Source organism: Anopheles merus, chromosome 2L (assembly GCF_017562075.2).
Source record: "Anopheles merus strain MAF chromosome 2L, AmerM5.1, whole genome shotgun sequence".
Classification (NCBI taxonomy): domain Eukaryota; kingdom Metazoa; phylum Arthropoda; class Insecta; order Diptera; family Culicidae; genus Anopheles; species Anopheles merus.
In genome coordinates this window covers 13,462,953-13,483,623 of record NC_054083.1, presented here as the reverse complement: position 1 = coordinate 13,483,623, position 20,671 = coordinate 13,462,953, and the positions used below count along the sequence as shown (strand labels likewise).

The 20,671-nt window shown below is 38.3% G+C and overlaps 2 protein-coding genes across 4 annotated transcripts; one reads left to right on the top strand and one right to left on the bottom strand.

Annotated features, from left to right (window-relative positions):
• Nucleotides 1-7,846: 7,846 nt before the first annotated feature.
• LOC121594197 lies at nucleotides 7,847-11,768 on the bottom strand. 2 transcript variants are annotated; one of them, XM_041917241.1, is made up of 5 exons: nucleotides 11,430-11,768; nucleotides 10,847-11,324; nucleotides 10,487-10,791; nucleotides 10,349-10,417; nucleotides 7,853-8,164 (listed from the first exon to the last, which is right to left on the bottom strand). In XM_041917241.1, exons 1-5 carry the CDS (start codon nucleotides 11,557-11,559, stop codon nucleotides 8,097-8,099), a joined length of 1,050 nt encoding a protein of 349 aa, XP_041773175.1. In that variant the 5' UTR covers nucleotides 11,560-11,768; the 3' UTR covers nucleotides 7,853-8,096. The 2 variants fall into 2 exon arrangements, with proteins under 2 accessions (XP_041773174.1, XP_041773175.1); XM_041917240.1 differs by having other exon boundaries at nucleotides 7,847-10,417.
• Nucleotides 11,769-14,144: 2,376 nt separating this feature from the next.
• LOC121593213 (alpha-1,3-mannosyl-glycoprotein 4-beta-N-acetylglucosaminyltransferase A) lies at nucleotides 14,145-20,415 on the top strand. Of its 2 annotated transcripts, none has more exons than XM_041915405.1 (6): nucleotides 14,145-14,414; nucleotides 15,149-16,153; nucleotides 16,242-16,372; nucleotides 16,438-16,739; nucleotides 17,004-17,265; nucleotides 17,329-20,415. In XM_041915405.1, the coding sequence occupies exons 2-6, from the start codon at nucleotides 15,172-15,174 to the stop codon at nucleotides 17,356-17,358; spliced, it is 1,707 nt and encodes a 568-aa protein (XP_041771339.1). In that variant the 5' UTR covers nucleotides 14,145-14,414; nucleotides 15,149-15,171; the 3' UTR covers nucleotides 17,359-20,415. The 2 variants fall into 2 exon arrangements, with proteins under 2 accessions (XP_041771339.1, XP_041771340.1); XM_041915406.1 differs by lacking the exon at nucleotides 14,145-14,414 and adding an exon at nucleotides 14,435-14,958.
• Nucleotides 20,416-20,671: the final 256 nt, after the last annotated feature.

The following is a 20,671-nucleotide window of genomic DNA, read 5'->3' as shown; positions in this document are numbered from 1 at the left end:
ATCCACTTCAGTTCTGCCTATTTCGGCAAACGATGACCTTCCTTAACGATGTTTGAAGGCCACTCTGGCCAACGCGAGTTCAAAGTTACTACATGACGATTGCCCTAAAATCGAACATACTACCGTGATCTGGTAATGCGGAGTAGAATCGTGGTTCCTCTCAGACTCCAACTTCGGTTTGAAATTGAAAAAAATTGATCCAGGTTGTGTTGATCTCGTCTGGACGCGTGGACGATGAAATTTTTATATGAGCTCAAAGGCTTAATTCATGTGTCATCCAGTAATTTCGTATTGCTCGTTCAAAAATAATCGCGGCACCGTGGCATAAGGAAGCTGCTTAGGCGCTATTTGAAAGACCCCTATGGAACTTTGATTCTGTTTATCTACTGCAAAAGCCATATTCCAGCAAATAACTGCTTAAGCAAATTTAGCTATTTCGGTGGTGACCCGACGAAGTTCGATATGCATGGGATTATATAAATGAAGCTAGGAAGCTCTACAATAGAAATCGAACCATCGAAAATATAAAAGAAAACTTGCCAAATATCGATTCCTTATGAAAAAGATAAAGCGAGTAGTAGTAGTAGTAGAAGTAGTAAAAAAAGTAATAAAAGTGGTGGACTCACAAACATCATCCGATAAACTTTGGATGCTAATGGGAAGCATTCAGGGAAAGCCACCAAAAATGAATATAATTGCCAAAGTTAACGAAAAAGCAAAAGAGTGCTTAAAATAAACTTTAAAAGTAGTGATAGTAAATTAAGATATCCTTCTCTTAGGTCCGCTATTCCTCTAGAAGTGATTGTAATATATTAGTATTAATATCTATATTATATTATTTTTAATATATACGATCTAATCACAACTCTTCCTTTGGTGTCGATAAGATAAACTACAACATCCTAAAATTACTAAGTACAGAAAACACTCATCAATAACTAATGACATCAATAGAATGTACAAAACGGGTAGAGTAAAAAAAATTAAAACGATTAGAAATGGTTGCCATCAACAAACTAGGAAAAGACCCTACCAATGTGGCAAATTACAGACCGATTGCCTTATTTCCAACAATAACCATGGTCACAAATACAGCGATATTAGAAAACATACAGCACATAACTGAACTATATGAACTCTTACCTTATATATCCTTTGGCTTCTGGAAAAATCAGTCAACCACATCAGCCGTTGATTTTCTGTCAAATAACATAAAAAAGAACCGAAAAAAACACACTGCCGTCATTTTTATTGACATTAAAAATGCGTATAATAGTGTCGACGTAGAAATTCTAAATGAAAATACATAACAATACAAAAATGAAATATTAGAAGGTATTAGATGGATAAAGCATTCCTTGACCAACAAATGGGTTGAAATAGCTTCAGAAGACCAAACAATCAGTAGAAGACTATACAACGGTCTCCCGCAAGGTGATGTGTTATCTCCTTTATTGTTCAACCTATACACCAGTGACTGACATGCCATAAATGCATACAAAATTGAGTGAATGCAATATGCAGATTAATAAAAAGCGGAATTACCCTACCGGAACATAAAAACAAACTGCAACCTTAATCAATTATCAGAGAGCAGCACTCAAACTTAACATTTCTTCTTCTTTGGCTCAACAACCGATGCCGGTCAAGGCCAACCCACTTGTGGGGTTGGCTTTCAGTGACTTATTGATTTCCCCCCATAGCAGGATAGTCAGTCCTACGTATGGCGGCACGGTCTATTTGGGGCTTGAACCCATGATGGGCATGTTGTTAAGTCGTACGAGTTGACGACTGTACCATGAGACCGGCTAAACTTAACATTAACATAGAAAAAAAAAACAAAAGTAATTACATTCACCAAGATAATAGCTACATCAATATTATAATGAGCGAGGTTCCGATCAAGAGGGTTAAATCGCATTGTTTTCTGGGAATAGAGATAGATGACAAGTTGAAAATTCATTCGCACATAAAAAACCAAGTGATAAAATCTAAAAAGAAAATGAATTTCATCCAAATAGTCTGCAACAACAAGAACAACATAAACCCAGAAAAAAAACCATCCAACTTCACCGATCACTAGTAAGAGACAGTTTAGAGTACGGTATTTCTCTAAGCAAACATGCCAATAAAAACATCTCAAACTCTATGAACCCCATACTCCACCAAACCTTAAGAAAAGTCCGGCTGACTGTTCCAAAACCACAACCATCAACACTCTCGATGCAATTTCAGCAGAAATACCATTCCATATCAGAAGCACGCTACTAGTGGAAAAACAACTGGCAAAAGCAATAGCCCATTCCTTATTAAACCCCCAATCACTTAACATCCATAGAAACACACCCCTTCGAAAACTATCGGCCCAAGAAAAAGTCAATATCTATACCTCCATCCCAGTTATAGATAATAGTAAAATCAACTACAACATTAGTGTTTTAAGACAAAAAGCCTCGAGATCATCAGCAATCTGGAGTAAAAATATACACAGATGGAAGCAAGATAGAAGAGCCATCGACCCTGCCTTAGAAACCGCCAGTAAGGAAAATATAAAAAATGCACGTTATATACACATAGTCGTGCAGCATACTGCATACTACTTGCAGCACAACAAGAATTGTATATCGACGAAATAATCAGTTAAATCTTACACAATTGTGAAAGAACACAATTTCGTATACAATGGATTCCGTGCCATGTAGGCATCCTGAGGAAAGAAATAGCTGATACCCTAGCAAGAAATGGTACCACAACACAAACAATAGCTAACAAGCTAAGGATAGCGAATGCCATAACTAACTTCACAAATAAAGCCAGAACAGAAGCCAACGCTTGGTATTCTCAAATATGCCTCACTAAAAGTACAAAATTTGCAAGGTATCAGCAATTCATTCCAAAAACGATGTGGCACCATAGCACAAGATTATCCTCAAAAGAAATTAACACTCAATAGATTAATCGCTGGTCATGATTGTGGGTATTACTGGCTGCAGAAAATGAAGTTAGTCGATAATAGATCATGCAATAAATGCAATAAACCGGATACAGCATTACACAGAGTTTTCGATTGCCAAAAGTATGAAATAGAACGAATCAGACACGAAAACCTCAACGAGGAAAATTCATAAAGGCATGGAAAACAAGGAACATAAAAATCTTAAAAATAGTGACAAAATTCATCTATGATAACAAAATAACGTTCTAAAGCAACATGTTCAAATGTATGAACAAGAATTGCACATGCACCGACTCGTGGGTGCAGCTGGTGCACCAGGTCGAAGTTGGTATTATATACGATCCTTGGGTGCCATGAGTTCGGGTCTCGATCGCTTATGCTTTCTAATTCCTATCGTTGCACCAACTTACACATATCCGAGCCACTCTGGGTCACTAACGGATGGTTTTGACCGATCCGCATATTACTAATCCATGTTCAATTTTATCCTATTCAAGAAAATTAATGATTAAAATCCTACTTTGTATTTTTATCCCTAGCTGGCTTAAAATGTTGCATTCTAGGACATGAATGATCCTAGTAGATTCGATTAACAAAATTCCCATCACTAATGTGCCTGCACGTCGAATTGGAATTGAGCTCGCCACAGATGTTTCGCTACAGTATAATAATACCAAATTTTGTGTGTGCACAATTGGTCTGCATGGTAGTTTCGTGTAAGTTATCTATGTATTGTTTGTTTTTTTCTTGTGATATAGAATAATGAAATAGACCCAGCGTTGCAATTGAATTCGATGGCAGTCTGTTACGATTGCGCAATCTGAGTGAATGGAGTGGGTTTAATTGGCGTTGGTAGTGTTTGTGTTAAATAGTGTTAAAAAGTTTGACATAGATCGGAATGTGACTCGTGATCGTGTGAAAAGTAAGTAGCTGGGCATGTGTCACAATTAAGAAGGGTAACGTGCGTTCAATAATGTTCAGTACACCGAAATCATTCGCTTCCACGACACTCGAAGGTGGCACGGCGGAGTTATTTTCAATGTTTGTCTAAGGTCAATTGGGGCATATGTTGGTACGTGTTGGTATCATGTTTGTTCGTTGCGTTGGCACAATCTATATCTAGTATATCTCACGATGATCTTGTGTTATACATTAACCGCCTAACTGGGTTTGACTGTCTACGATCCTTACGACCCTTCGGTCTTACGACCGAAAGAGCCATGTTCGTAGAGTTTCACATGAAGAGCCAAAGTGTTTAACGAAGAGCAACAATGTGTAGGGGCGGTCCCGTGGTACAGTCGTTAACTCGAACGACTCAATAACACGCCCGTAATGGGTTCAAGCCGGAAATGGACCGTCCCCCCTGTAGTAAGGACTGACTTATCCGACTACGCGGTATTGAATAAAGTCTTGAAAGCCATTTCCGCGTAGGATGTTTACGCCAAATAGAACAATGAGTGAAAGTCTTATGAAATATATGAACTGTTAAGAGCCACCATCTCGATATCAAAGAACCGCACTTTGGCGAACAGTGTTCAAGAACGGATTTCGGCGAACGGAGTTCATGCTCTGGCCGTTTGCTTACCGTTCAGCTTTGTGTCTGACGCTCAGTGATTCTTTTGAGAAAGAATGAGACATGTCCGCGTAGGATGTTTACGCCAAATAGAACAATGTGTGAAAGTCTTATGAAATATATGAACTGTTAAGAGCCACCATCTCGATATCAAAGAACCGCACTTCGGCGAACGGAGTTCAAGAACGGATTTCGGCGAACGGAGTTCATGCTCTGGCCGTTTGCTTACCGTTCAGCTTTGTGTCTGACGCTCAGTGATTCTTTTGAGAAAGAATGAGGTAGGAAACAGAGAACGAGAACTACGCCAGTTCTCGCAATGGAGCAATAGAGTGATAACAGTTGCACCAAAAATTGTCGCTCTCATCGCTCTCTTGTCATGCGCTACGCCAGGTATGTCAAACTGGCGGCTCGCGGGCCGCATGCGGCCCTCGTCAATGCTGAATGCGGCCCGTGAGAATATTTTGAGAATTGCTAAAAGCACTGCAAACCAAAAATCTGTTATTACTATTTGTAGAAGTGTATACAATTTTCCAGAGAAGAACAATCATTTTGATGGTATATTTTCCGAATCTAACATGAATGTACCCATACCATCTCATAAACTTATTCTACACAATCGTACACAACAATCGAGATCCTTAACAAACATTGAATCGAATGCAATCTCAGTCGTATTATGTTTCGATTAAATTCTGAATATTAGCATAATTTTGTGCAGAATCGATTGCACATTTTATATGGAAAAACAGATTTGTGTCAACTGTCTAGAAACCAAATAGGAATGAAAATAACTTGATACACACACTTGGAAACTTCGCAACAACTAGTGATGGATTGTCAGAATTGCATCCACGGCTCTAAACCATTTTCGATCTTAGCTATAGTGACTCCGAATCCGGTCAAATCAAACCAACAGTTCCGTTCGGTGCCGTCCGAAGCCTAAAAAGCCGTTTAAAGCCATTCAGAACCGTTGGAGTCATCGGTTGTCGCACGGAGCGGCTAATCTGCAGTGAGAAACGGATCCAGTCCATACCTCAATTCGCGAATCATCTCTCTTCAAGTGTCAAAACAAGATTTGCCGATCTTTATGGGATCACACACCACGAATCTTCGCCAGATAAAATTTTCGTAATTTAACAAAATTATTCGTAAAATATGGGGTCTTGTAATAAGAAATGAATATACCACCATATACCCTTTGGAACTTGGATATTAGTGGAAAATAATGTTTAAACACGTTTTATTACAATTTTCCTCTTGATCTGTCAAAAAACTGCAGGCAAATATTTTTGTTATTCATCCAGCGGTGGATAGCTCGGATGGCTTGAAAAAGATTCGTAACAGGCTGGTAGACTTCCCCTACCTCAGTGAAAAAGTGTGGTTGAGCGATATTTTCTAACAAAACTGACGTGTTAGAACGCGACTAACGAGAAATGTCCTATTTGAATAATAAGGATAAAATCTTATATTTATATATTTTTATACATAATATAAAATATAAAAAATATATATATAAGGATATTTTTTTCTAATAAAAAAGTGTACAATGAAAAAAAAACATAGCCAATTTTGTAAATAAGAAACTATTCCAGATTTGAAGCGAGGAGAACAAAAAGTCAATTTGTTTAACTATAATGATATTAAACAGTATTTTATATAAATATTGAGGTATATTTTTATTCTCAACTTTGCGGCCCACGAATCTCTGAAAATCTGTACTTGCGGCCCTCTGATGAAATGAGTTTGACACAGCTGGAGTGTTGTACATTTTTATTATTATTTATTTTGTAATGTTTTAATATGTGTGAATAAAATAATAAGTGCAAAGAGCAGTTCATAACAAGACCCCTTTTAATCATTGCTAGAAATGCGGGTCTTACAGGGTTTCTGTATAGTAAATCTTTTATTTTAACTATTTTATTCATTCATTTTAATTAATTTAGTATCAGTACACCTTCATATAACAAAATCAGCAAATAGTCCGATTATGAATTATAATCAGCCATACCGGTGAACTCGTTCGCCGCAATTCATTCGCCGCTCAATTTAAAATGATCGTTTTGAACAGCAGCATTTTTGCGTTTATAATCTGGAATTAATCCTTCATTTTTATTGCTATATCACTAAAATGTTTGTTGTTGCAAAAGATACCAGATTGTTTTATTTCGTGTTGTGTGATTTTATCACACCAAACATATTATAAATGAATTAAATCCAAATTGTAATTGATGAGATGAGCAAGAATAGCAACTATTATTGAAGAATGACGATGGCTGCTACACCAATAATTAGGAGAAATAGTCTTAGATACAAATACACATAAATTAATTTAGCACATCGCTGCCCAAATAGCCAGAATTGCCTAAGCAGCTCATTTTAACACGCTATAGATCGCTGCTCTAATTAGCCTTTTGCAGTAGTAAAATAGCATCAAAGTTCCAGGTGGTTCTTTCCCAAGTAGCACAATCCTGTTAATAAACCGTTAAAAGTATGCCTAAAAGTATTACTTTTAGCTTTCCATACAGCAGTAATTCCAGGGCTTAAATTACTGCGTAACGTCATCTTTTCTTCGTCGATTTTCGTTCATTTTTTCGTTAAAATTCAAAATGGCGTCGGCATTTTTTAACGAAAATGATCAAATTTAACGAAACTACGAAAAGGATGGAATATATGCCTATCCTGCTCCATTACTTTATTGCCTGCTTCTCATACCCACAACCTCCTCGAGCTTCCTTTTTTGCCCTCGAACTGAATCGTTCGAGTATAAAGAATTCGTGGAAAATTTGGTACATTGCATGCATTGTTCTCACAGAATAAAACAATAAGTCAGAGGAGCAAGTTTTTTATTTTTCAATTGTATGAGGCTGAATATCACCGACAAACCGACGTGACACTTCGAACAAAATGAGCTTCAAAAGTTGTCTCCTTATTTCAAATGAAAATACGTTAAACACTAGCGCCATCTCTATAATGATTCGCTTACTACACTGACACAGAGAAGAAACTGCTAAACCCCCTTTTTGTTTTTCTTCGCAAATTCCAATGCGTATTGTTTTATGTACTTCTCACATCTTTTGCATTGATTTGGAAACTTATAAAATGATTTTCCTGGGTGTTTTGTCCAATAATTCTCACAAAATCTTGCCTCACACTTCCTTCGCCATTTGTATTTAGAAAAGTTGTTTACATCGAAGCAGCAGGGAACAGAGCTTACTTTGACAGAAGTGTTCGCCTCACTGGTAAATGACAGTACTTTCGTGTGGGACACTTTTGTAACGCCAGTGTCATGTCGGTTTGTCGGTGTGAATATCACAAGCACTGCGTATTTTGCAATTCTGCAGGTATTGTGCTTAAATTTGCTCTTGGTCAGCTGATAACCTAGTGTCCTGTGTAAGGTAATATTTAAAGTAAGACATATAATTTAGTTTTAAAGTAATTGTTCATTTTTCACTATTAAAGGATCATAACAATGGGATTTTCCATTGTGGAGACCTTAGGCCCTAAGGGATATGGAGAATTATGTCTTGTGCCTGATGGATGGGTGCAGGGAACTAGTAGTGGAAAATATTACTTGTTATGGCCCAATATTCCCGGAAAATTGGCATCCAAACTGGTGCGAAATGCTAACAGTGTTCCTGAAAGTGGATGGACAAGACAAGAATGCTGTGTAAAAAGATCAAACATTTCGTCTTACGAGACTGGGACGAAAATTTTAGCTGAAATGTCTGACGAATCATCAACCGATTATATGGAACAAGGCACAACACAGCATATAACAATTGGAAATTATGAGCAAATATTCGCACAGCGCGTTTTAGAAAACGATGCTATGGAAACTGTAAACTACGATCTCGACACATCTAATTTTCATGAGGAATACTTAAACGATCACCTAGAAAATGAAAATGTTCCTGAAGAAAATTCGAAATGTTCTCATTGTCCATGTTTCGAAGCATTAGTAAAGTTCCAGAAAGAAGCATATGAAGATCTTCAAAAAGGGCAACAAAAATTTTGAAAAAGATGAGCATAATAGAACGCCAAAATGAAATGCTGCTTAACACAACAGCCCAAGCTGTGGAAGTAAACGGAAGTAATATATTAGAATTTGAATTCAATCGTCTAACTAATAAGAAAGATCTAATGCAGTGCGATGAAAGATTAGGAGAAACAGATTATTTTCAACAGGTGTTGGATTGGCTGAAATCTAAAATCATAGATACGGATGCGGAAAATAGGATGCTGGAAGCCCTTGATTTAATTTTCGAAAAAACACTATTGGTAGAATGTAGTTGGACAGGTATAGGGAAAGGTTGCACTAAGTTTGAAATTAGACTGTTGAGAAATTTGATGAATTTGTTTCAGACTATTGGAAGCACTAAATTTCATAAGGTTAGCGAAAATATGCTATCAAAATTTTTTCAACGTAAATTGAAGCAAGCAAAACAACGATTGAATATTCAAGGAGTGCGTAAACCTACCAACCATAAGAGGCAGACTGAAAAAAATTAAAAAAAAAACCGTTAATATTGCTTGAATTCCCTCTATACTGCATACTGCGTCCATACTGATTAACGCAACATACTAAACAACTCTTACACTTAATCGAACTTATGTTTATTTCTGGCAGTGATTTTTCAAAGAACTTAAAGAATCAATTATGATATATTCAAAGAATGAGAGTTTTTGAAGTTAAGAAATGCTAAGAGAATGAATTAATGGAATAAAAACTGTTTCCGAAAGTGGATCTAAATTTACTGCAACAAGCTTGCATTTTATGTCACTCACACTCAACTGGATATCATTCAACGATAAATCATTTGAGAATCCCTTGTAAATATTTAAAACACTTGATGGAAATGGTGATCTGAAAAAATCGGACTTGTTGTTGAGCATTCTTCCGCATACTTGAATCGAATTTCCAACTTGTGCTGCATTTGAAAATTTTGCAATACAATTTTCTTTGGTTAAAAACCATGAGTTGCATTCATCGTTACGTAATATGTAATCTAGTAATTTTAAAACTATCTTTCCATTCTTCTGCACAAATATGCTTGGCTTAGACACTTTTTTCGAAGCAAACGAAGTTGGTATATGAAACTCCTCTAACTCTGATAACCTTTTGAAAACTTGTTGAATTTCATTGTAACCTGACCTCATTAAAGTTTTTAATATCTGAAGATGATTTTCAAACGGATATGTAGAAAAGGAATACAACGGACCAAACTTCAAAACCTCCTCGCATATATGTTGCAAATTGTGAATATTACTTGTTAAATATCTTTCCCCGTAAAGAGCTTCGAAATCGATTACAAATCTATTTAGCATTTCTCCTGCCATTTTCCAATTATTTATGTATGCTTTTGACGACATCAATGTAATTGCATAAAAAAACAGTTTGAAATGTTCGAAATACATTTCAGACATTCGATCTTTCAAAATTACAATGCTGGCGTAATTGAGGAAACTTCCATACTCCGTTGCTTTCCAAAAACGCGCCATATCAACTCCTCGAAATGACCTATGTATTTCTACTGGAAGTCGAATTTTGACTAGCAAAGAAGATATTTCTTCCGCAAGTTGGGCTGACCACTTGGTTTTCAATCCTAATTTTCCATCCCTCCATCCTAAAACAAAACGGCGCATCATACCATAATGTATTAAGTGAAGAATATCTGCTACTGGTATGCCTTTAACAATGTCAAATTTTTTCAAATCAATGAATGGTGACCTACATTTGTGATGGTTTCCATATTCTTCACCTCTAAAACCTTTATCAGTTCTTGGAGGGGCGTTAACTCCTTTATAAACCATGCACCTACCATCCTCATTAAATTCTGCTTCGCATGTGCATTTGAGACATCCATCGGCAGAATTAAAATTCGCTACACCTGAATTGTCGAAACGATAAAATTAGTAACTTAACAATTGAATAGTTTAAAATTATTTTGCTACACTACCTTTGATAAACGATCTAGCAGGAGTATCTGCTATGACGGCTCGCACTCGAATTGCTATTTTTGTCTGGTTAATAATTGTTCCTCCATCAATAAGGGTATTTAATTCTGACACTAATTGCTTCAGATATTTATCCAGATCATTTGGCTTTGATCTTCCGGCATAAATTGCTATAGTAAATGGCGATAGTTGAGGCATTTCATAAATATTTGCCAATATAGGCCAGAACTGCGTTGGACTGCTTTTACTTAGTGGTAGTCCATCTATAAAGATGTTCAGCGAAAGAGTGCTTGGCACCTTAACAAAACTGAAAGAGAAAACTGATGAATCATTGGAAAATGTTTTAACAATATGCATCTTACCGCAAATGCTTGGTGAGGCCCTCTTTAACACCGCGATACCAAAACAGACCATCTCCAATTTTTGATATTTCTGGTCCATTTCTATTTGTTTTCAGGAAAGTTCTAGCATCCTTTGGTAGACACATGTTCATTTTTTTCCTCAATATTTTTAACAGCATATTCATTGAATAATGGGTTTGTTTGGTGCTCAATGCCCAATATTTCAAACAATCACTCGTGTCCATTTTATCAAAATCAGGCTCATCCAACATTGCATCGTCATCAGAATGTTTATCCAATCCTGTTTCATCATCAGACATGCTTTCTACATCACTGAACATATCATCATTGTTATTCGAAGAAGTATTAGATTCTGAAATATTGCTGTCATGTTTACTTCCAGTACTTTCACAAATAGCGTCGGACACATTATCATATGTAAGGGTATTGTCGTAAACAGATCGATCAGCAACACGCACGGACACTTTATGAAATTTATCTGAAACAAAAATACTTGCATTAATGCCATAAACCTGTCACGAAAAAGAATCATCATTCATAATGCATCACAGTCCACCATTTTAAGAAATTCCATATTCGATACCTTCAGATGGTCTAGCTGTAGTTGTATGCAGTAGTTGATTGTATTGGTCACCATTAATGCGTCTTACTCGTTCTACCCGGTCGCGAGCTCTATACAACTGGCCACTTTTTTTTATACGTTTTGATAACATGTTTTGATAAACACAGATTTACAACAGAGGAAAAAAAAGATTCACAACACATGCATTAGAAAGAAATAACCAAGAGATTAAACAATTCTTGGTTTTCGGACTTAATGTTAAAGACGGCTTGTTCACTGAGAGTGTATTAACATGAAATGAAAAGACGCGCGAGTGTATTACGCATTATGACATGACACGCGATCGGAGAGTGCATTGCAGGGTTTCTAGTCGTGTTTTGCTCGATATCCTTTTTTATTCTTGTGATGATTTATTGCTTGCTCTCACTTTATTTTAAATTGTTTCCCCAATTAATTGAAATTATCGAACAATTTTTGAAACAAATGATGCAAATCATATTGGGAATGTTCAAAAATCTTGAAACGATTCCTAAACCAATTGAGAAACATACACAGGCACCATGGCAAAACTAAAATATTATTATTAAAAACCCTGTAACACGAGACGCGTTGAGCTTGACGAAACAACACATAACCTCAATAAGCATTTATCATGTACAGTATGATATCAACATACGCTTCACTCTACATAAACTATACGAGTATATGAGGTTAAACATCGTATTTAACCTTTTTTTAGCATAGCATCGCATGCGTTGAGTAAAATAGTTGTTTTATTACCAAAGAAAGTTGAAAATATGTCATAATCTGATTTATGTCATGGTGATTTTTATGATAATGTAGTTCACCACGAATCAAAGAAGAATAAACAACAGTAAAACAACTATACATTTATGATGAAAAATTGTATTAATATTTGTTTTTTTTTTATAATTGGATATATATTTGTTTTATTTAAACATTAATTAATTAAAACATTAATTGCATTTGTTGATTGCTGCCTGTATCGTTACAATACAGCAAGGAAAAAAATATGTGTAACGCTTCCAAACGTTACACTGTAACGCAAGCAAATGTCATATTCCCTTAAGAAACTCTATTTGATTTTTAACGGCCTTAAAATACTGTTAATAATCAAATAGAGTTTCTTAAGGCTACTTGGGTTATAAAGCGCCCAAGCAGCTTCCTTATGCTGTGTGGTTTTTTTTTTATTTTTTTGTGTTTTATTTTCAAGCAAGGCGTCATCGATGAAATAAACAACAGGAAATGTTTTGTTTGTATACATGTGTATATTTTTAAATCCTTAGCATTCATAAATTACACGAAATGTATCACAATTTACTGTAATTTACAATCACAATCACTTCCCTCAAAATCCCTTCTTCAAAGAACTAATCTAACTTGTGCAGCAGCAATGAGATGATTGACGGTGTCAGACTTTGACAATTTGACAAGAGCCAACTTGTACCGATGTTATGCATTAAAAAGCTATAAAGGTCCACCAAGTTCGGTACACTTTCTTAACAAACCTTCAAGTTCCATCATGAAACATACACATCAGGCTAAATAGCCGCAAGGTTCCAAAGAGTACCGAGTGCTTGTTAAAAAGTGCCATAGTTCCGCAAAGTACCGTCTATCTCTTAATCTGCCACAAAGTACGACATCGGCACGATTTTTTGTTAAACAGCCTAAAATCAGCTATAGAGTTCGAGTTGGTTATTTGGGTGTGCCCACAACATTCGGCCGCTTCCATCCAACCTGTACGATAAGTGATTTTTCTCCTTTGGGGTTTATTTCATCAACACCGGGACATCTATTCTGATTGAGAATCAGCCACAGCAAATCGTTCATTGTTCATAACTTCTAATGGTATCATTAAATTGTTTACAAATTTTATTTTAAGTTTTAATTAGCTAATCAAAGAATAAATTCAACACATGCCCTTCACCAATTGTATTTTCAGCGAAAACGGGAGATATAAGCGATAAACAACTCTTTTCTGAAAGGATCCCCGACTCAAAACATCGCGGATTTCATTACATACAAGCGGAAACGAACGTCCCTGAACAGAACAGATCATTATCTTTGAAACCGTTTACTTACTACTTAGTGTACTTAGTATAACAGAGTTTTGAAAATGAGTGGCAAGTGACGTGAAAATGAACTTAATTGCCTATGAGTGCCGCGGCGAATGGATCGCGACGAACTGTGGCTGAATATGGTGGCGCAACTGGAAAAGTGATTCCAAGTAGTACTAGCGATGTGGTTGGTAGCATCAAGGAAGAAGCATGAGCATGAATTGTAAGGCCGAAAATACACGGACCGGAATTTCGCGGCCGCAGAATTCCGCCTGCTGTCAAACCCATATACAAAGTGTCAACGGCAACTTTCCGGTCCGTGTATTTTCGGCCTAACATGGGGGGATGGAGTGAATCCTAATCTTCATTTCTATTTTTAGTTCTTTTTGAATGGGTTTATCCTTCACATGTATTCACTATCTCCGAAAATGGTATGTATTTCGTTGATGTTTTCGGGGATGATTTGTTAACTAATTACGCTAAAACGAAAACTAGCGTGGTCGGGAGCTTGGGATGGAACCTGAATTTTATATCGATCTCTCAACCCCACGCTGTAAACTTGCACAAAAGGCCTTTCGGCGCCGATGTATGCGGGCTCCGACAGCTGACGGGCAAGTGACAGATGGCGAGAAAAAAAAATAGCAAAACAAAATAGCAATCGAAAAAAAACATATGTACACACATACACTTACTCGAAAGAACACCCAAAACCCAACCCAAAAGTGCATTCCTGATTTCGGGCGTGAAAAGTGAAAGATAAACATGAATCTCATACGCATCCCGGTGGTATTAGTTTAGTAGAAAACTTAAGGAAGCTTAATTCAACATTCGTGTTAGCAATGGATACGCCATCCATGCAATGAAACGACGCGAATCCTTCTCCATACCATTAGTAATAGAAAACATCGGATAAGTTGCCTGAATGGTGGTGAGTTACGTTAATCCAGCGTCGCAATCGAAATCCCCCCCCCCCTCCGACTTTTTAAAGTTTGGCGTTAAGGGATGTAGAAGAAAGTTAATGGGCGTTTTCCCTACTCTTACCCTGCGTGTGATATGTAAGCACGCAGTATCGGATTATAAAGAGGGAGGAGATGGTGTTTGATGGCGTCAATGCAGCTGCAGCGAATGCGGTGGTGGGGTGTATGTTAAAATTATAACCACAGCTGTTGTTGCGCAAATGGTAGCTCGAAACTCGCCCCAATATTTCCTCCCCCTGTCTGCGCCCATAGCACGATGTAATGTGAAACATTTCGCATGGCAGTGTGGTTCACGTGTTTTTTACGTCGTTGTTGTTATTATTGTGTGAGAAGCTTGTCATGATTGTTGCGACACCGGTTCAGTGCGACCCGGACAGCTTTCCGATAACCTAGGACAACTTCTACGAGACGCCTATATTGTGTTGTTGACAACCTTGGCTTCCAGTGTCACTGTTCTAGGGGAGAATGGTGGTTTTTGTTTGTACTTGTTCCGAGGTAATAATTGAATTGGTAAATGTCTTGGCGTTGGGATATGATTTATGATTGGAAAATGACTCTCGTGTTGTGTGTGTTTAGCGTACTTCTCTACCAGCAACCACCGTACAGTGTCGTCGAAACGTGCTGCGATATAAACACGAATGATGCAATATTATTCAATTGAATCTCAACAATCTTCCATTTCCAGATAACATTACTTAGCCGGGCACCATGAATATGGGAATAAGCACTTCCTCCATGCGCCGGCGTGGCTGCCTCTACGGCATAGTGCTCGTGCTGATACCGTGCACGGTGCTGATCGTGGTGATCGGTACCGACTACACAACCGAACAGTCGATGTCGCAGCGCATGGCCGAGTTTCAAATGCGCATGCAGTATCTGGAGTCGATGTATCGCACCAAGCAGGAGGATGTGGCCATCCTGTCCCAGTACCTGCGGCTAGCTGCGCTGAACGGGGCCAACGGGGTTACCGGCGCTACTAGCTCGACCGATGGTGCGAACGTGTCGCTCGCCAACTTGGATCTGCTCGACGGCCTGAGCCCGGACTCGCGCTCCCTCATACGGAACGTCACGTCGACGACCCGGCTGGCGGAATCGTTGAAGCTTCCGACCGCTTTCCACTTCCTGCCGCACCTGCTGGACGATTCTGCCTCACTGCAGCCGAGCTACATCGAGAGCAAGAAACGGCAGGGCGTCTCGATCGTGATCGGAATTCCGACCGTCAAGCGCGACAAGCAATCGTACCTCGTCGAAACGATCGACAATCTCATCTCGAACATGGACGAGGAGGAACAGAACGACACGATGATCGTACTGTTCGTAGGCGAAACGGACCTGGACTACGTGCGGACGGTAGCGCAGGAGATACGGACGCGCTTTGCTAGCTACATCGATAGCGGCTTCATCGAGATTATTGCGCCGGCCGCGTCCTACTACCCGAACATGAACAATCTGCGGCAAACGTTGAATGACTCACAGGATCGAGTGCGGTGGCGCTCAAAACAGAATCTCGACTTTGCGTTCCTGATGGCGTACGCGCAACCGAAGGGTGCCTTCTATCTCCAGCTCGAGGACGATATACTCACGAAGAAGGGCTTTGTGACGATAATGAAAAACTTTGCACTGGAGAAAACAGCGAAAAAAGAACACAGCGAATGGTTCGTGCTTGACTTTTGTCAGCTAGGTTTCATAGGTAAAAAGGGGAAAGGGGGTTTACCCAATTTGGGTAGTGTGCATGCGGTGGGTTCGGACGTTTGAAACGCTTTCTTTGTTTGTTTTAGGAAAATTGTTCAAATCTGCCGATCTGCCTTGGTTAATAACATTCTTCCAAATGTTTTTCAACGATAAACCAGTCGACTGGCTGCTTTCCCATCTAATATACGTGAAGGTGTGCAGTGTGGATAAAGATGGCGTAAGTATCCACTATACCATGGCCGCATGGAACACACTGACCATATCGTTCTTGATGATTTACAGAAAAGCTGCAAGCAGGAAATGTCTAAACTGTGGATCCACTACAAACCCTCGCTGTTTCAGCACATCGGAACGCAATCGTCGCTCAGGGGCAAGGTGCAAAAGCTGAAAGACAAACAGTTCGGTAAGATACCGAACTTCCATCCGCATCGCAATCCACCGGCGGTCGTGCGGACCGGGATACAGCCGTACAAATCATACACGCTGCAGAAAGCGTACTTGGGCGAAAGTTTCTTCTGGGGACTAATGCCCCAACCAGGCGATCTGATCGAGTTCAAATTCAAGCAGCCAACTATTGTGCGGAGGTCAGTGAAGGATTTTAGAATTATGGAATAATTGTATGCCCATTGAATTGTTCTGCATAATCCACTAAGTTACCTTTGATTCTCTTTTTATATTACTTATGGCAAAATTTGACAAATTTCGCCTTGAGTCAACTAAATTTTAAATGGCAAACAAGAGTAACCGTAAAGCGAGCAGACCTGTGTGCCATAATTCTTTCGACATTAGAATCATAACAAATATGAAGTGAACGTAAACAATGTTTTCTTCTGTTTCTACATTTTCAGATTTCTCTTTCGAAGTGGTAACTTTGAGCAGCCTTCCGATCGGTTCTACAACACTACCGTAGAAGTGCTGCCTGCTAGCGGCAACACATCGCTCATCAGTGCTGCATTGCCATTCAACGTGACGAAGGATGGATTTCTTGTGGTTGGTAGTTTCAATAATATCGGCATAGCGGATGGTGTGATCGATTCCAAAATAGGTAAACTCAAAGAGCTACGGTTGCATGTGAACAGCGACAGCCAGAATTGGGTTATACTGAGAGAGGTATGTGGGGACAAAGAAGCCTGTTGAGCTCCAATAACGTACATGTGTCCTATTCTTTTTCAGATCTACTTGCAGAGTAACAGTGTTCGGTGACAGAAACACTACCGAATGTTGGATCCGTTCGGTGCGAGCGATATCAAACGGCGAGGCGCAAGAGCGCTGGTCGCTTCGGGCAAACAGCAGCAGCAGCAGCAGCAGCAACATATGGTTAAACAAAATAGCAGCACAATGCTACGACAGACACGCCGCCGCATGTTGCCATCGGTTAAACTTTCCAAACGAAACGATAAATGGGTGGAACATGCACCACCTGCAAAAGCAATTGGCGCTAAGATAGTGATCCAAACTGCGAACGCTAAGGCAATAGCATGAGAATTAATGGTTAAGCGCCTAAAGTACACGCCGCCCGGGTACGTCTGATGCAGCTAACTATGGCTTTGACCGTGCACCAGAAAGGCACTTTAGTTTCATGTACGGCGTTATGTTCCTCGGGCAATAGGTAAGCATGTACAGTGTTATATAGTTGGAAGGACGGTATGCAGCGTTAGAACGTCTAAAAAATGTGATCATCGAATATTGTGGTGTACTCAATGGAATCGCACAGCAAGATATGATATTGTGTAGTATTAGCTATTATGTCGTGTTATGTAGGAAAAGAATTGAACCGCAAAATCAATCCACACCCTCCCTTTCCCGCGCATTAAAATGTGGGGCTTAAGTTAGGCACATTTGTTTTGTATTGCTGTTGGTGTAACCGCCGGGTATATGTGGTTGAAGAAAAATTGTCTGTCTGTATGTTTGTGTGTATATGTACGTGTAACCAGTTTAGGGGGCAGTTCGGTGTATGTGGTAAAACTAAAACGCATTAGGTGTGTGTTTGTGTGTTTCAGTAACGGAATGATGATTGTTATGTATTATAAATATGTATAACAGTAACCCATATTTAGCTGCCAAACCGTTATCACTATGTTGAAGAAATATTTGTAACATAATTACTTGAAAGGTCCTCTGCTACATTTTTTACAAACACACAGACATTTTTTACGTTGAATCTCTTAATAGAATCTTATTATTATTATTTTTTAATTATACGTTTAATCTTTTTGCCTTTATCTCAAAATAGTAACTTCCATTCTTGATGCTCTGTTACACATAATGACATTCTAGCTCTGTTTTATTTATAATATTTTGCAACATCACGTTTAAAAAAAAAATAGAGTACGAGTGCCACCGCCTTGCAATGGAGTCTCCGAAAAAAAACTCCTGAAGATTTTACTCATTTTTAAGAGACGTGATTTGCCTCAAAAGCACGTTTTACCAACAATGTTATAATAATTATTTTAGAGAGCGCAGTTGTTTTAGTAGATTTGTATGTGTTTTTTAATTGTTTTCTATAATCATGTGTTACACACTACACAATTCCTTCCACGAAACAAGAACCTGTGAGGAGGAAGTTGTGCATTTTGTCTTCTCCTCTTGCATTACTTAATAACTATTTCCCCCTGTAATTAACTTTTGTGTTTTAAAATTAAATATCAGCATTAATGTCCCAATAGGAATGCTGTGAGCACGCTATAACGGGTCTAGTAAATTGCGCAAATTAGTAGCTTTACTGTTTGTTTTTAGCATTGTTTATAACACAAAAAACGTACGTGAGACTCGAGGGAGAGAGAACGAGAGACAAACGAGTGTTTTGTATCAATTGTATGTGTGCGTGTGTATGTGTGTGTGTGTTAGTGTATAGGGCGAAGAAAGATAATTTGTCTCATTCGATATTGATTAATCGTTTTGCTGCAATATCGATTGCCAATCATAGTTTCTTACTTACCATTCGTACCACGTTCAAGCATGCACAAATGTAAACCGATACGTTCTAAACGATAAGTCAAATGCCTTTATAAAAGAAACTTTGTAAAAAAACAACAACAAATCGCAACGACTTACGAGAAAATTGACTAAAAACAAACACACGTTTTATTAAGACTTAACGGAATCCCCAAAACAGGTGTTAAGCCTTTTACTCCGTGGGTGTTAGTGCGGCGGGATTGCAGAGGCAAGTTAGCTTTCTGTCTTCTCCGCTCCACCGACGGGGATTAGTATGGCTTTTGTAATCTTTTGTGCTGTGGTGTTGTAAAGAGCAAACATTGGTGTCCTTTATTCTTGATTTAGATTATTGGTAAATACTCGTCTAAAGGCTAAATGTGAACCTAAAACGTGACAGCACGTGTGAAGCAATAGTGCGTTGTGCTGGGGGGAGAAGGTGATACGAGAAGGGGTCGTGATTTAATCTGCACGTGCACTGCGTTCGTTCCTATTAATTCGTATTCGAGCATAGCGAAATCAATAAAAAGTATAATCAAAATAATGCTCCCATTGTTACCATCGATAGCGTGTGCCGTTAATGTGGAATGTAATCGTAAGCACGTTTTCTTGTCGCGGTTTATGCAAAATGCTAAGGACATTGCTCTAACTCGATCGTCTTGTTCAATGCTGGTTGTGGTGAATGTGGTCGTATGCGTGTTACTCCGTCGATTCGTTTGAGAGACATTGCGATACATAGTATCATATAGCTACCATACACAACGCTGAGACCAATAGGAGGAGCATTAAAATTTGCGTAATATAACAGTTCATCTGTGAAACAAATCATTCTGTTGTTTCTGATTTTCATTGAATCGCTCGTTTGGCTAAAAAAGCTCACCATCGGCACAAATATCATGATGCTTATGCTAATTCAGCAAAAGTAAAAGAAAAAACACAGATAAACAAAATGAAACACTACCTAGTATTTGTCATCACTACAGCAAATGCGGAAAAGTTGATCAATAATCGTTCGGAAGCGTGCCAGATGCAGATTTTAGGAGAAATCATTCCACGAATTAAAACAAAACCCAAGCTAATCATAGACATCAAGCAAACCAGCGTTAGAAATCAAAAGAAAACAAATAATAATGACGGAACCGTGTTAGCTAACCATGTTGAAGAGCCTATACATACATATTAAAGAGCAAACAATCCAGTAATGAGAAACTAAATTTATGACGGTAAACTTTAAAAACCAATGGTGCATGGTGTCAAATAAAAGAGCTTCGTTTGAATATACAAATTACGTGTTTGTGTTTGTCAATTTAGCTTTTATCCTTGCAGGTTGAATTTTTTTAACTATTACTGTTTAATTATAGAACTGTTATCATGTGATGAGACGAATGAAAAAGAACATAAATGCGGTGGTGCGCCGTTTATCATCCGGCTGTCCGTTTAACCGTGCTGTTGGGAAATGACAGTTCAATACAAAGGGGACATTGCGTTCTGAGGAGGATATTTGAAAAAAAAAAAACGATTATCAGAGCACATTGTGATAACAAAAAATGCTATGATTTATTGCAAAATTTTAAATATTTTTATT

Excerpts from the sequence above, each read along its gene's own strand:
- LOC121593213 (XM_041915405.1), top strand. The coding sequence starts at position 15,172 with ATGAATATGGGAATAAGCACTTCCTCCATGCGCCGGCGTGGCTGCCTC. Across the intron at positions 16,154-16,241 it reads TTGTCAGCTAGGTTTCATAG|GAAAATTGTTCAAATCTGCC; the intron begins GTAAAAAGGGGA and ends TGTTTGTTTTAG. Across the intron at positions 16,373-16,437 it reads GCAGTGTGGATAAAGATGGC|AAAAGCTGCAAGCAGGAAAT; the intron begins GTAAGTATCCAC and ends GATGATTTACAG.
- LOC121594197 (XM_041917240.1), bottom strand. The coding sequence starts at position 11,559 with ATGTTATCAAAACGTATAAAAAAAAGTGGCCAGTTGTATAGAGCTCGC. Across the intron at positions 10,792-10,846 it reads GGCCTCACCAAGCATTTGCG|TTTTGTTAAGGTGCCAAGCA; the intron begins GTAAGATGCATA and ends TTTCTCTTTCAG. Across the intron at positions 10,418-10,486 it reads TGCTAGATCGTTTATCAAAG|GTGTAGCGAATTTTAATTCT; the intron begins GTAGTGTAGCAA and ends TCGACAATTCAG.